The sequence below is a fragment of the Gracilinanus agilis genome, chromosome 4 (assembly GCF_016433145.1).
Source record: "Gracilinanus agilis isolate LMUSP501 chromosome 4, AgileGrace, whole genome shotgun sequence".
Classification (NCBI taxonomy): domain Eukaryota; kingdom Metazoa; phylum Chordata; class Mammalia; order Didelphimorphia; family Didelphidae; genus Gracilinanus; species Gracilinanus agilis.
In genome coordinates, this window is record NC_058133.1 from 300,719,239 (window position 1) to 300,732,242 (window position 13,004).

Consider the following 13,004-nt stretch of genomic DNA (forward strand, 5'->3'; position numbering starts at 1 on the left):
GTTTCTCTGAAAATATTTGATAAAAAGGAATATTTTATTGAGATTCCCTGTTAGGTTATATTTCTTCCTCCTTTTGCTTCTTCTTTACTTAATAATAATGACATTCCTTGAAAAATTTCCAAAATGTAGCTCTAAACTTACTATTGAATTATATTGTATACAATCCTTTAATAGTATCTTTCCAAACACTTTCCTTACAGATATATAATATTACTTTAACACTTTATTTTCTATCTTCTCTACTTTTCTACTTCTTCCTCATGTTATTCACCATCCTAGTTTTAATTTGGTATCACCTATATTCCATTTTATTTTTACCATACTCTTCATTTTGTCCTTTTCTCTCTTCTTGTAGCTACTGTTGTTTGGGTAATCATCCATTTTAACCTTATAACTCCAAATGACAACCCCAATATTCCCTTTCAAGTTGACTTCTTGATTTGGGTTCGTTCATGTGCCAGTCTATTCATTTAGAGGCTTTGTTTGTTGTAGAGATCTATCCTAAACTTTAACATAATCTGAACTTGTACATTGATTTTTCATCATTCTTTATGTGAGTGCATTTGGAATAAACCAAGCCCAGGAAAATATACTTTCTTCACAGTTATATTGTGGGTCTTTAGCAAGCTCAAAATGCTGAAATGTTGAATGTTGATTTGTCAGTCTACAATTAGATCAAACAAAGAAGTCTCTGTATGCTGTTTATAGTTCCTATTTTCTAAGATAATTAACATTACATAGTCATTTGTTTTTAGTTATGAACATAAATGGGAAATAAAGCCTACCTGATAAATACTGAATACTTTTGTCCATCATCCACTCTAAGAGTTGTATTAATGATTTTGCCTTCTGCGTCCCCATCACATAAGAAGTGGTACTAAGAAAGAAACATAAACAATTTACATGAAATATTTCTTCTCCATCATTAAAAAACATGAATTCAAGATATGATTTTGAAGTAGTTTTGAATAGGATTTACATGACTGAAAAGAAATAAAATATAGAGTAAAAGATTAAAAATTAAATTATACTCCTGGTCAAAAGAGGTAGGAGATAAAACATTTTACATTTTTATAGATATATAAAATTACTTTTACATTTTAATAGAAATAGAGCAATTTTAATTTTAATTTCTTAAATTGGGATGACAAATGATCTCTATATAATGGCGTTTCAAAAACCTCATCTACTCCATATTTTAGAACAAATGACTTAATTTATGGATCTAGAACATTATGCCTTCAAAAACAGTTTATAGACTATACTATCTTTCAAACATGAATGCAGAATCTAAAATGGCTTATTTCAAACATTGTATCATCATTATTTTTATTTCCTTAATTTATTATATTATAATGATTTATATTATGTATAATAAATATAATAAAATATTTTTATTTCTTTAAAATGTTTATTGAGCATTACTAATAAACTAAATACAATATAACAATAATACCATACATTAGGCAGTTTGGTTGTATAATAGATAGGGCTAGACTAGTTAGGACTGTTCTAGTTTGAGCTATCATAATTAGGAATCAACTAATTAGGAAGAATTTAATTCTTGCCTCTGGTATCTACTAGCTATTTAATCCTGGGCAAGTCATTTCACCTCTTGGACTCAGTTGCCCAATCTCAAAAATGAGGTTAACATTAGAACTTTCCTTTCAGGTTTCCTGGGGGAAACAAAGGAAATAATGTGTGAATCTTGAAAATCTTAAGGTGTAATTTAAATGTTAGCTCCTATTAACCATTATTATTTTTATCCCTTTGCCATATATAAGACGAGATCTTGATTCCTCATCTACTGGTGCTTTGTCCTATAAAATTTTGATACAGATATAAATGTAAATATATCTACATATCTGTATAGGGAAGGTAGGAGGTACAGAGGAAAGAGTTCAAGGGCCTAGAGTCAGGAAGACATGAGTTCAAATTTGACCTGAGAGCGACCCTGGGCAAGTCACTTAACCCTGTTTGCCTTACTGTTAACTTAGAGTTTCCTCACTATAAAATGAGCTGGAGAAGGAAATGGTAAACCACTTCAGAATCATTGTCAAGAAAACCCCAAATGGGGCCACAAAGAGTCAGATACCACTGAATAACAATGTATATATGTGTATACTCTTAGGTGTATATGTTGTCTCTCAATAGGATGTAATCTCTTTGTAATCCTTAGATCTAGCAGAGTGTTCATAATATATTTGGCATTTAATAGATTCTTCTTCATTGACTATTGATAAAATTCCGACCAGGAGAGATGTAGGTTCAAAACCAATTCTGATATTTACTAGTGTGCAACTACTGACAAGTCATTAAATCATTCTAAGCTTTAGTATTCTTGTTTGCAAAATGACAATAATCATAACTGAGGTACCTACTTCATAGGACTCATAAAGATCAAAAGAGATAATGTATGTGAAGTGCTTATAAATCTAACATTAGAAAAATAACAGTTTTTAGTCCCTTAGATTTGGAGCTCCTTAAGAGCAGGGACAGCCTAGGACTTTAAAATATTAAGATAATATGCAGATATGTATTTGTATGAATATTATAATGGAGATTTATTCACTGCACGATTATTCCTCTCTATAGATAAAGAAGTAGGAGCGAATCAGAGAAATGAGAAGTAGAAGTGAATCAGAGAAATGAGTGGTGCTGTCAAGAATCCTGGAGAATCAAGAAAGCAGCCTTAGGTGTTATCTTGTTAATTATATTTTAAAAAATAGATTTAATTCATCTCAGGATAATGGATTTTTGAATTCCAAGGAAAGATCATAGACCTCATCTTAACCCAAATGTTAGTAATTCTTAAAATAAGACATCTTTCTTGTCTGAACCATTGTTGTACATTCTTCTCTATGATTTTCTATCAATAGGAATGCAAACATATAATCACTGGTAATCATAATCCATTGTTTCTCAAATTATTCTCACCCAGTGTTTAATAAAACTCCAATGACAGTCCAGACTTCACCACATATCTCTCAAAAAAGAATGCCCAAAGCCCAAAAAGGACTTTGGAAACTGAAAAATAGTTGATATAGATATTTTTAATTCATTTATTTAGAATGTTTTGCATGGTTACATGATTCATGATTTTTCCACCCCTATTCCCTCCTCCCTCCCAGGGCTGACAGGCATTGTTCAAAACCTATTCCCATATTACTCATATTTGCAATAGAGTGATCTTTTAATGCCAAAACCACATCATATCCTCATTGAATCATATGATTGATCATATTTTTTTCTCCTGTATTTCTACTCCCATAGTTCTTTCTTTGGATGTGGATGTTGTTCTTTCTCACAAGCCCCTTGGTGTTGTCTTGGATCATTGCACTGCTAATAGTAGAGAAGTCCATTACATTTTATTGTGCCACAATGTTTCAGTTTCTGTGTACGATGTTCTCCTGGTTCTGTTCATTTTGCTCTACATCAATTACTGAAGATTTTTCCAGTTCACATGGAATTCCTCCAGTTTATCATTCCTTTCAGCACAATAGTATTCCATCACCATCAGGTATTACAAATTGTTCAACCATTCCCCAATTGATGGACATCCCCTCATTTTCCTTTTTTTTTTTGCCACCACAAAGAGTGCAGCTATAAATATTTTTGTACAAGTATTTTTCCTTATTATCTCTTTGGGGTACAAACCCAGTAGTGGTATGGCTGGATCAAAGGGCAGGCAGTCTTTTAAAGTCCTTTGAGCATAATTCCAAATTGCCCTTCACAATGGTTGAACCAATTGACAGCTCCACCAGCAATGTATTAGTGTCTCAATTTTGCCACATTCCCTCCAATATTTATCATTTTCCTTTGCTACCATATTGGCCACTCTTCTAGGTGTGAGGTGGTTTGGTGTAGATATTTAAGGAACCTGAGAGCAATCTTAGAATATATAAATTCTTAGATACACAAGTACTATAGAAATACATGTTATGCATATTGTCTTAATTATAAAAGTAGAAAGAATGATAGCTTTGGACTCTGGAGACATGACTTCAAATCCTTGTTACTTACTACCTAAGTTAGTGCGATGTCACATAATCTATTTATATCTCAAGTTTCTTATCTGTAAAATAAAATATTTGTATTACTTAACCTATGAGGTTCCTTCCACCTCTAAATTTGTGATCCTCTATTGTTAAAAACACCAGCGTCTGATATTGACTGAGCAATGCCAGAAGAAGACTGGTGTTACTATGATACACACAAGTGCCAATCATCAGGCTATGTTTCATCATTGCAAAAGATGAATCATAGTGGCTTCCTTAAAGAAAGGATAAGTAGAGAGGAGTATGAATGGCTTTTTGAATATTCAATAAGATATGGGATCATAAATAATGAATATGTGATTAGAAAGGGATACAAGAAATATATGAGAGAGGAATAATATATATTGCATTTAACTGGAAAACAGAAGATATTAGCAATAAATCCCCAGAAAGACAGAAATACTGGTGGGGAGCACTGAAAGCAAGGCAAAGTTTAAATTTTATATGGAATAAAAATAGAGAAAAATGCTAAGAAGGTATCAGAATGTTTTACTAAGTGTTCATTTTTCTTCATTTAGATAAATTAAAAAATCTCTTACCTTTAAAGTACCACCTTCAATAAATAATCGAATAAAAAATTTTTTCATTGAGATTGTGTCATGTTTGATGAAAAGAAGAAGTCCATGAGAGTTAAAGGTCTGAAATTCCACAGAGAAGTTATTTTGTAGTGGGAGAAGCACTCCCTCATATTTTAGATAGGAGTCCCCAAAGTACTGCACGTAGCTGAAATCTGTAGAGGTAGACAGAATAGGAAATTTAATTTTATTCATATTTGAACACTCAATTGCTAGGTTTTCTACCTAGCATATTGTTAACTCAAAGTGCTATTTCGATAGTGACAAAATAACTTGATGTGAGATCGTATGGGGAGTGTCAATTTTTTTCATGCTCATCTATTTATAAATACATACTCATTTCCCCGTAGCATAGAAATATATAGCTCTAACCAGCAAAAGTATTTTTTCTTCTCTAGAAGCACTGATCAGGGTGATTCATTGTAAATTAGTCATTGGTTATCAGTTTGAAGTATTTTTTTGAGTAAAGGTTGTTGATATTTCCATTTTGAAAGCTTTATTAAATTTCATTATAACTAAAACCTATTTGGCTTATCTTACCTTTGAGTATATCATTAAAAATAGTGCGTTAAATTTATGTGCCACTTTTCCTTTGACCTGTCTTTGATGAGATTAGTGATGATTGATGGTCCTGGTATTTTGATATCTCTTGGAAGTTCTATGCTCCAATGTGAAACTTATATTTTTAAAAAAGTAATAGGATGATGTTATTTATATTATGTATGTATAATTAAAGTTTGACATGAATGCAATGCCAATGCATGGAAATATATACATTTGGGAGAATACTCAACTTAAAACAGTTCATTTTAAACTAGGATATATAACCTATCAGCATCCTTTCTAAGGACAAAAACTTCTAATATAACATTTCAAACAATTATTTTCAGCTACACAAGGAACTAATATTAAACATTTAAGGATAAACTATCAAATAAAAATCAATATTCCTTTTTCAACATTTTATTAGTACTACCTTCTTTTCTAAATATATTTTCTAAATATATTTCTCCCCTTCCATTAGTAGTGGAGCTATCTTTTATAGTAAGGAGGTAAAAGGGTAAAAAAATAAATAATAATAACCAAAATATCTACTTAGTTTGAATGTATATGAAATGTTCCATATCCACTAGTTTTCTACTTCTACAAATCAAGTCAAATCAGCAGTATTTATTTGGCAGTAACCATGTGCCAGAGACTGTGCTGAGAGCTGGAGATACAACAAAGGATAAAGAACTATCACTGTTCTCAAGGAGCTAATTTTCAAATTGGCTAGACAACATAAACAATCATGAACACACAAAATACACTTATTAAGATATGACCTGATATATTATAATGGGAAATAGTATAGTAGAGATTCAATTTGATACAGTACAATATAGCATAGTATAATGTATAAATGGAGGTAATCATAGAGAAAACACATTGGCATTGAGTTCAACCTGGAAAGTCTTGTAGTAGATGAGATTTTAATTGAGATTTGACAGAAACCAGAGAGACCAAAAAAATGAAGAGCAGAATGGAGAACATTCTAGATCTGGGGGAAGCCAGTGAAAATGAATCTGGAGATAGAATATTCTATTTAAGGAATAGCAAGGAGACCCAGTATCATTGAATTATAAGTATGTGGAGAAAAGTAATGGGTGAGAAAATTAGAAGGGTAGAAAAGAATCAGGAATTAAATTGCTTTAAAAGTTAGAGAGGTTTTTATATTTTATCTTAGAGGTAATCTGGAGGCTCCAGAGTTCATTGATTATAGAAGCCATAGGATCACGCTAGCTTTTTAAGAAGGTAACTTTGGTCTCTTATTAGAATGGAGAGAGACATGAAAGGGAAAACAACTAACATGTTATTACATTACTGGTATATGATGAGACAATAGCCTTAGTGATATATATGAAGGTCATATCTGAGATATGTTGTGTTTGAATCAATAGGAATTGGCAATAGGCTGGATTTAATATGTCACTGAGAATGAGGCTTCAAAGATGATACCTAAGTTATGGGCTTGGATTCCTGGTGGGACAGTGATATTATTGGCAGTAAAAGGGAAGCTAGGAAGAAGTTTTGGGAAAAGATAATGACTTCAGTTTTTAACATAATGAATTTAAGACATTCATGGAATTTCCACTTGGAAATGTATAATCAGGAGATAGAGATATGATCCTGAAATCAAGATAAAGGTATAAAGAATACATCTGAGAATCTTCTACAAAAAGATGATAACTGAATCCATAAAAACTGAAGAGATCACTGGACAAGAAGGTCTACTACAAACTTTAGGAGAAATTCTCAGATAATGGGCATTGCCTGGCCCAAAATGCAGCAAAGAAGATTGAAGGGTAATCAATCAATTAGGAGAAGCAGGAAAGAGTAGTGTCATGAAAATGTAGAGAAAGTATTCAGGAGAATAGATCTATCATGCCAAAGACTGCAGAGAGTTCAGGAATAATGTAAATTGAGAAAGGATCATAAGATTTGGAAACAGAGAGATCAGTAATAATTTTAAAAGAGTGGTTTGAAAAGAGTGGTTCAAACTGAATGATAAAGTCTGAAACCAGATTTCAGAGAGTTAAAAGTAGAGTTAGAGAAAAGGAAATTGAGCTACAAATTATGTATACATTTCCTGAAGAGTTAATTTTTTTTCAAACAAAGGAGTCCAATCCTGATCAACACAATATGCAAAATTCAGCTTCATTTTGCTGCTGTTGTTATACTTGTCTCCAATTAGGATGTTGTAGTTACTATGTAATTGTTTTCCTAGTTGTGCTTCCTCCTTGTTTTGCATCAGTTCATTCAAGCTTTCAGGTAATACTTTACATTTACCATGTCTCATTGAACAATAATATTCCAAGATATTCATGTCCTCTGACACTACTACCACTCTAATATATGCCTTCAACACCTCATGCCTAGATTATTACAATAGTCTGCTACCAGATCATTCTGCCTCAAGTCTCTTCTCACTCTGATCCATCTTTCATTCATCCACTAAAGTGATTTTTGTATCACTTCGTCCCAATCCCAAATTCCCTCCTCATCCAGGTTCAATAAACTTCAGTAACTCCTTTTCGCTTCTAGGATGAAATTTAAAAATTGTCTTGGCATTCAAAACCATTCAAAACTTATCCCTTCCCCTACTTTTCCAGTCTCATACTTCAAATCTTTACACATTACTCTGATTTAGGGATACTGACCTTTTGGTTGTTCCATGAACAAGACATCCATCTCTGGGCATTTTCTATGTAACACTCTCCTCCCTCTTTTCTGACTACTGTCCTTCCTGGCTTCCTTTAAATCTCAACTGAAATCATAATTGCTACAAGAAGCCTTCCCTAACCTCATTATATTGCCTTCCCACTGTTAGTTACTTCTTATTTATCCTGTATATAGCTTTCTTCCTGTATATTTATGTTTTCTCCCCCATTAAATTGTAAACTCCTTGAGGAAATGGGCTATGTCTTTTTTTTTTTTTTTTTTCATCATCAGGACCTAGCACAGTGCCTGGGACCTAGTAGGTCTTTAATAAATGTTTACTGATTGATTGATTCATAACAATCAGTAATTCCACCTCATGATCAGTAAGTTTTGTTTTGCTTTGTTAGTGATTATTTATTTCTGGAATTATTCTGCCATTTAAATACCTCCTGCTTCCTCCTCAATCCCTGCTGTTCCCTGCTCATCCCCATCCCTTCCTCCATGCTTGAATATTATTGTTATCAACACTCCAGTTATGAGAAATTATAAACTCCACCCTTTTTTCTTTTCTTTACTTCACTAGTGCATTCTTTTTATCTTCCCTTTCAAAAAAGTCTAAAAGACTTAGGCAATATTTATTTGCTAATTTTTGAAAAAAAAACTAGTTTGCAAGCATTTTTATTTTTTAATCATGATTTTCAATGAATCTGATACTGCTTAAAATACTTCTCCTTGAATGGTTTTTAGGACAGTTTTTTTCTGAGAAGGAAATAATTACATTTTCCCCTATTTTTCAATCTTTTGATTTTTTTTTAATTTTCAAGTATTACTGTTAACTTTTTTCCACTTTTACTTCTAAGCTTTTTATTCAGCTTGGAATTTTTTCCTTCAGAATTTTCCTTTTAAAAATATCTTGCTTTATTCTATGCACTCATAATGACTTTATAGAAAATGCATTTTCCCTTTGATTCTCTATTTACAGCCTAATATCATCAGTCACTTTTTCTAGTTTGGGTTTAAGATTTATATGGAGTTCCTTTTTATAATGGTTAGTATTTTTTACTGTTCCCTCTCATCTCACTCCTTGCTTCTATAAGTGAGTCTTTGTATCAGGGTCATGTTCAGCTTCCCTCCTGAATTCTGTGGTCAGATGTTTGGCATTGCTTGGTCTCAACTTTCCAACCATGAAAAAGAGTAAATATGATCCCTTTTGTCTTCCATTGACATTTATTTATCCCTTTAGTTTTTGACCATATTAAAACCAGACCTTGGAGAGTCAATGGTACCTCGTCAGAGTTCTCTATGGCAGGTCAGGAAACAGTGCTAGAGATGTTGGAGATCAGAAATCTTCCATACCTGGGCAGGGTTCTGCCATTTCTAGTAGCCTCAAGGGTCCATGGTATAGGTTTCCTGCCACCATGATACTTTCTTGTAGGAACTCTTGTCTGTTTCTGTCTCTAGACACTGGCTCTTGTGGGCTGTAGATTTCTCTGATCCATTTCTGTTTGAGCTAGAAGGTTTCCATTTTGCTGGCTAGTTATGGTGCTTGCTTTTCTGATGGGTTCCTTTTTCTATTGCTTGCACACTTCTTACTGATTTTTTGTTCTGAGGTTGATAAAGTATTTTATCAAGTTTCTTTATCATTATTATCTGATGTTATTTTTAGGTTTTTGCCAAAGAAGGAATGTGAAAAATAACCTATTTGTCTCCATTCAGACAATTATTTTGGTCAGAAGTCTATATTTGTTTTTAAAGTAGAAATTTCTTTGTTCAGAAAAAAAATATTTCTTTTCTATGGTCAGATATGTATAGTAGCTGCTATACTTTCTTTTCATACTACTATTTCATAATACTATCCTTTCAATTATAACAGTTTAATTTGAATTGTTATTTGAATGGTGGCCTTCAAGGTAAAGGTTAGTAGATTTCACAGTCCATTGAAAACATGAATGGATTTTGGTTGAAGACAAATACAATGTCTATAAAATACCCATAGAATCAAAGGTTCTTTTAATGAGATGTTGCCTTTCATCTTTTCTTTGCATCACTATTGCCAAACAGTATGAATTACACATTGAAAAAGTTTGATATGTACTTCTTAAGTCAAATCTAATATTTCTGAAAATTTGTGTATGACAACACACAAAACATTCTCAGCAAAGTAAGTACTTTTTATAAAATATTTATCTCATCTTTCATGAAGAATGGAAGACAAGGATCTCAGACCACTTGAAAAAGTATAGATCTTTGATAGTCAATGGCAAATCATCCCTACTAACTAATGTGATATTATGATATTACTGATGGACAAGAGATTATTTTATTGATTGGTCTAAACATCTTGATCATCATATATATATATATATATAGGCATTGTCAATATTTCTTGAGGTCACAAGTTCACAGTGATTTGTAAACACATCAATATAGGGATTCCTTCAAATTTAGATATCAACCAATCTATATTACACTTGTGTCCACACCCTTCCATAATTCTTTCATGGAATGGGCTGAGGTGAACCATCACCATGAAAAATTAGGGAAGGAAAAAAAAGATAGGTAATGGTAAAGTGGTTCCTAGGATGATTTATGAAAAGTGAAAATACTTGGAAAAGCTTAAGTGGAAGTACCACATTTTGAATAAAAAAGGGTGATTAAATAGAGGGAAAAGAGGATGATAGTGTGAGAGAGTAGGTACCTGTACCTATTTTTTCCTGATTGGTGGAGGGACTAACTTTCTTAGAGATTATGAAGCAGTATTGCATGGAAAATTTATAGGAGACAAAGAGAGGTTTGTGTAAGGATAGTATTTCTCAGACTTTTTGAACTCAGGTCCCATTTTATATTCTTATTCATGGATTAAAGACTGCCTCTCCCGAGAGCTCTTTTTTATATATCAGTTATATCTTTCAGTATTTTCTATGTTAGAAAATGAAATATCTTAATATTTTATTAAAATATTTTTGACCTCACAAGTCCCCAAAAGTATTTCAGAGGCTGAAAGGGTCACTGTATTACACTTTGAGAACTACTAGTGTAGAAAATGTTGCATATGCCAAGGCCATTAAACTCAGTATCAGGATTTTAAATAGAATTTGAGAAATCGAGAGCCATTGCCAGACCTTAAAAGGGGAGAGTGGGCTTTTAAAAAGAAATGTTCATAGAAGCTAATTCTATTTTGTGTGTGTGTATGTATGTGATATGTGGTGGAAATACTTCTTATTTTTTATGTTTAAAAAGTTAAATTTTGTTAAGCCTTGACTTAGGAAAAGGGACTACATACCCTTTGAAATATAAAAGAACAGTTATTTAATGCTACTTGTGATGGTTGCCATGGGGATTACTGAATGCAAAAGTTATTTAATCCTATATAAGGATAAACTGTTAATCAGGTAAAGAGAGATAGAGAGAAATGGGAGAAGAGAAGGTGGGAGACATGAGGGGAACTCATCATAAGGAAAGATACTTCTCTTGAGGGAAATTAATGTGTCACAATGTTAGAAAAGCATATAATTCTTATAACATATTATGAAGTCCTGAATAAGCACCAGAAAAATGAAACTCCAAATCACTCAAATTCAATTAAATTCCAATAGTATTTATTAAACTCTTACTATATCTCTTACATAGTACTAGGAAGTGATCTGTTTGTCTACAAAATGAAAGGCTTAGAATGCATTATTTTGAGTTTTTCTGACACCAAAAACATTTTGCAAATGTTTTCTAGTTTAAAGTGAAATACTATTGAAATAGATTCCAGATCGAATCAGAAGCACTAGGATAGATCAAACGAATACTGATGGAAGACATCAGGGTACTTTGTTTTTAATTCAGGCAAGCCCTGATTAGAAAATAAGAACGGTGGGATCAAATTTTGAATCTAAGTTATTGTTCCAATCCCAGCTCTGCCAGTTAGTTTTGGTGTGACTTTGGACAAGACAATCACACTATACTTTAGTTCCACTATCTCCAACATAAGTATAACAATTCATATACTATCTTTCTTATAGGAATGAGAGACAGATGCAGAAAAAGACAGAGAGATGCAGAAAGACTTGGAATCAGGAAGAACTAGATTTAAATCATGATTCAAATATTTAATAGTTTAACCTTTAAATTTAACAATTTAACAGTTGTGTGACCTCCAGTAAACCATTAAATCCCAGTCTACTCATCTCTAAATTCAGAGTCCCATCTACCTCTAATGATAATATCATTGAAGGAGATGGATCCTGGCAATTGGATGAAGAGATGACTGTAGTCAGAAAGTTTGGAGTTTAAGTCCTATCTCAGACACATACTGGATAACTTCTTAATGCCATAGACAGCTCTCTAAGACTAGAAGTTACAGAAGAGGTATTGCCCTGCACTGATAGGAGGGGTTTCCTAATTGTATAGGACAATTGTGTGTGTGTGTGTGTGTGTGTGTGTGTGTGTGTGTGTGTGTACATACATAATATGTGTACAATCTTATTGATATTCATTCATTTACTGGTTTTTTAAGAACTTCTTTCCCAGGGGGAAAAAAATCACCTGAACCTTGTTGCTTGAACTCTTAATGCTCCCATTATAGAAAAGGATACATTATCATTATGACTGAATTATTCTTCTCTGCTTCTGATTCTCAAAATTTTGACACTTTAACTCAGTCATACTCTTACCCTGAAACTTCCCTTGATACCTGGGATTTTCTAACCCTAAAACATCCCTCTAACTCTCTCATTCCCTGCCATTTATGAATTCGTTCTGAGATTTCCATTTTAAGGATGACCCAGGAAGGTCATTTTTCATTTCCTTTCTAGCTCTGCTATTGTCTCTCAAGACTTTACTATCATTTCCTTCATGTTTTTTTCTCTCCCTCCACATTTTAGATTCTTTTTTGAGTGTTATCTTTGTCAATTTGAATGTAATTTCCTTGAAGATAACGACCTTCTCTTTTTTGCTTCTTTTTTTTACCCCAGTCACTTGGTATAGTGTTTTATTAAGTACATGATAACCACTTGTTAATTCTTATTCCAAGAGCCATTCCCCAATTGATAAATGGGCAAAAGATATGAACAGCCAATTTTTGGATGAAAAAAATCAAAGCTATATTTAGGTAAGTAAAGATGCTCTACATCATTAATGTTTAGAAAAATGCTAATCAAAGCAATTCTGAGATATCTCATAT

At 32.5% G+C, this 13,004-nt stretch overlaps 1 protein-coding gene across 1 annotated transcript in view; it reads right to left on the minus strand.

Moving 5' to 3' along the window:
- Window positions 1-13,004, minus strand: part of EYS (eyes shut homolog) — a 1,520,124-nt gene that overhangs the window by 858,308 nt on the left and 648,812 nt on the right. The window contains exons 9-10 of the mRNA XM_044675358.1: window positions 4,598-4,788; window positions 786-877 (exon numbers count right to left, since the gene is read on the minus strand). Coding sequence (XP_044531293.1) covers window positions 786-877; window positions 4,598-4,788 — 283 coding nt within the window. The remainder of the gene's footprint in view (window positions 1-785; window positions 878-4,597; window positions 4,789-13,004) is intronic.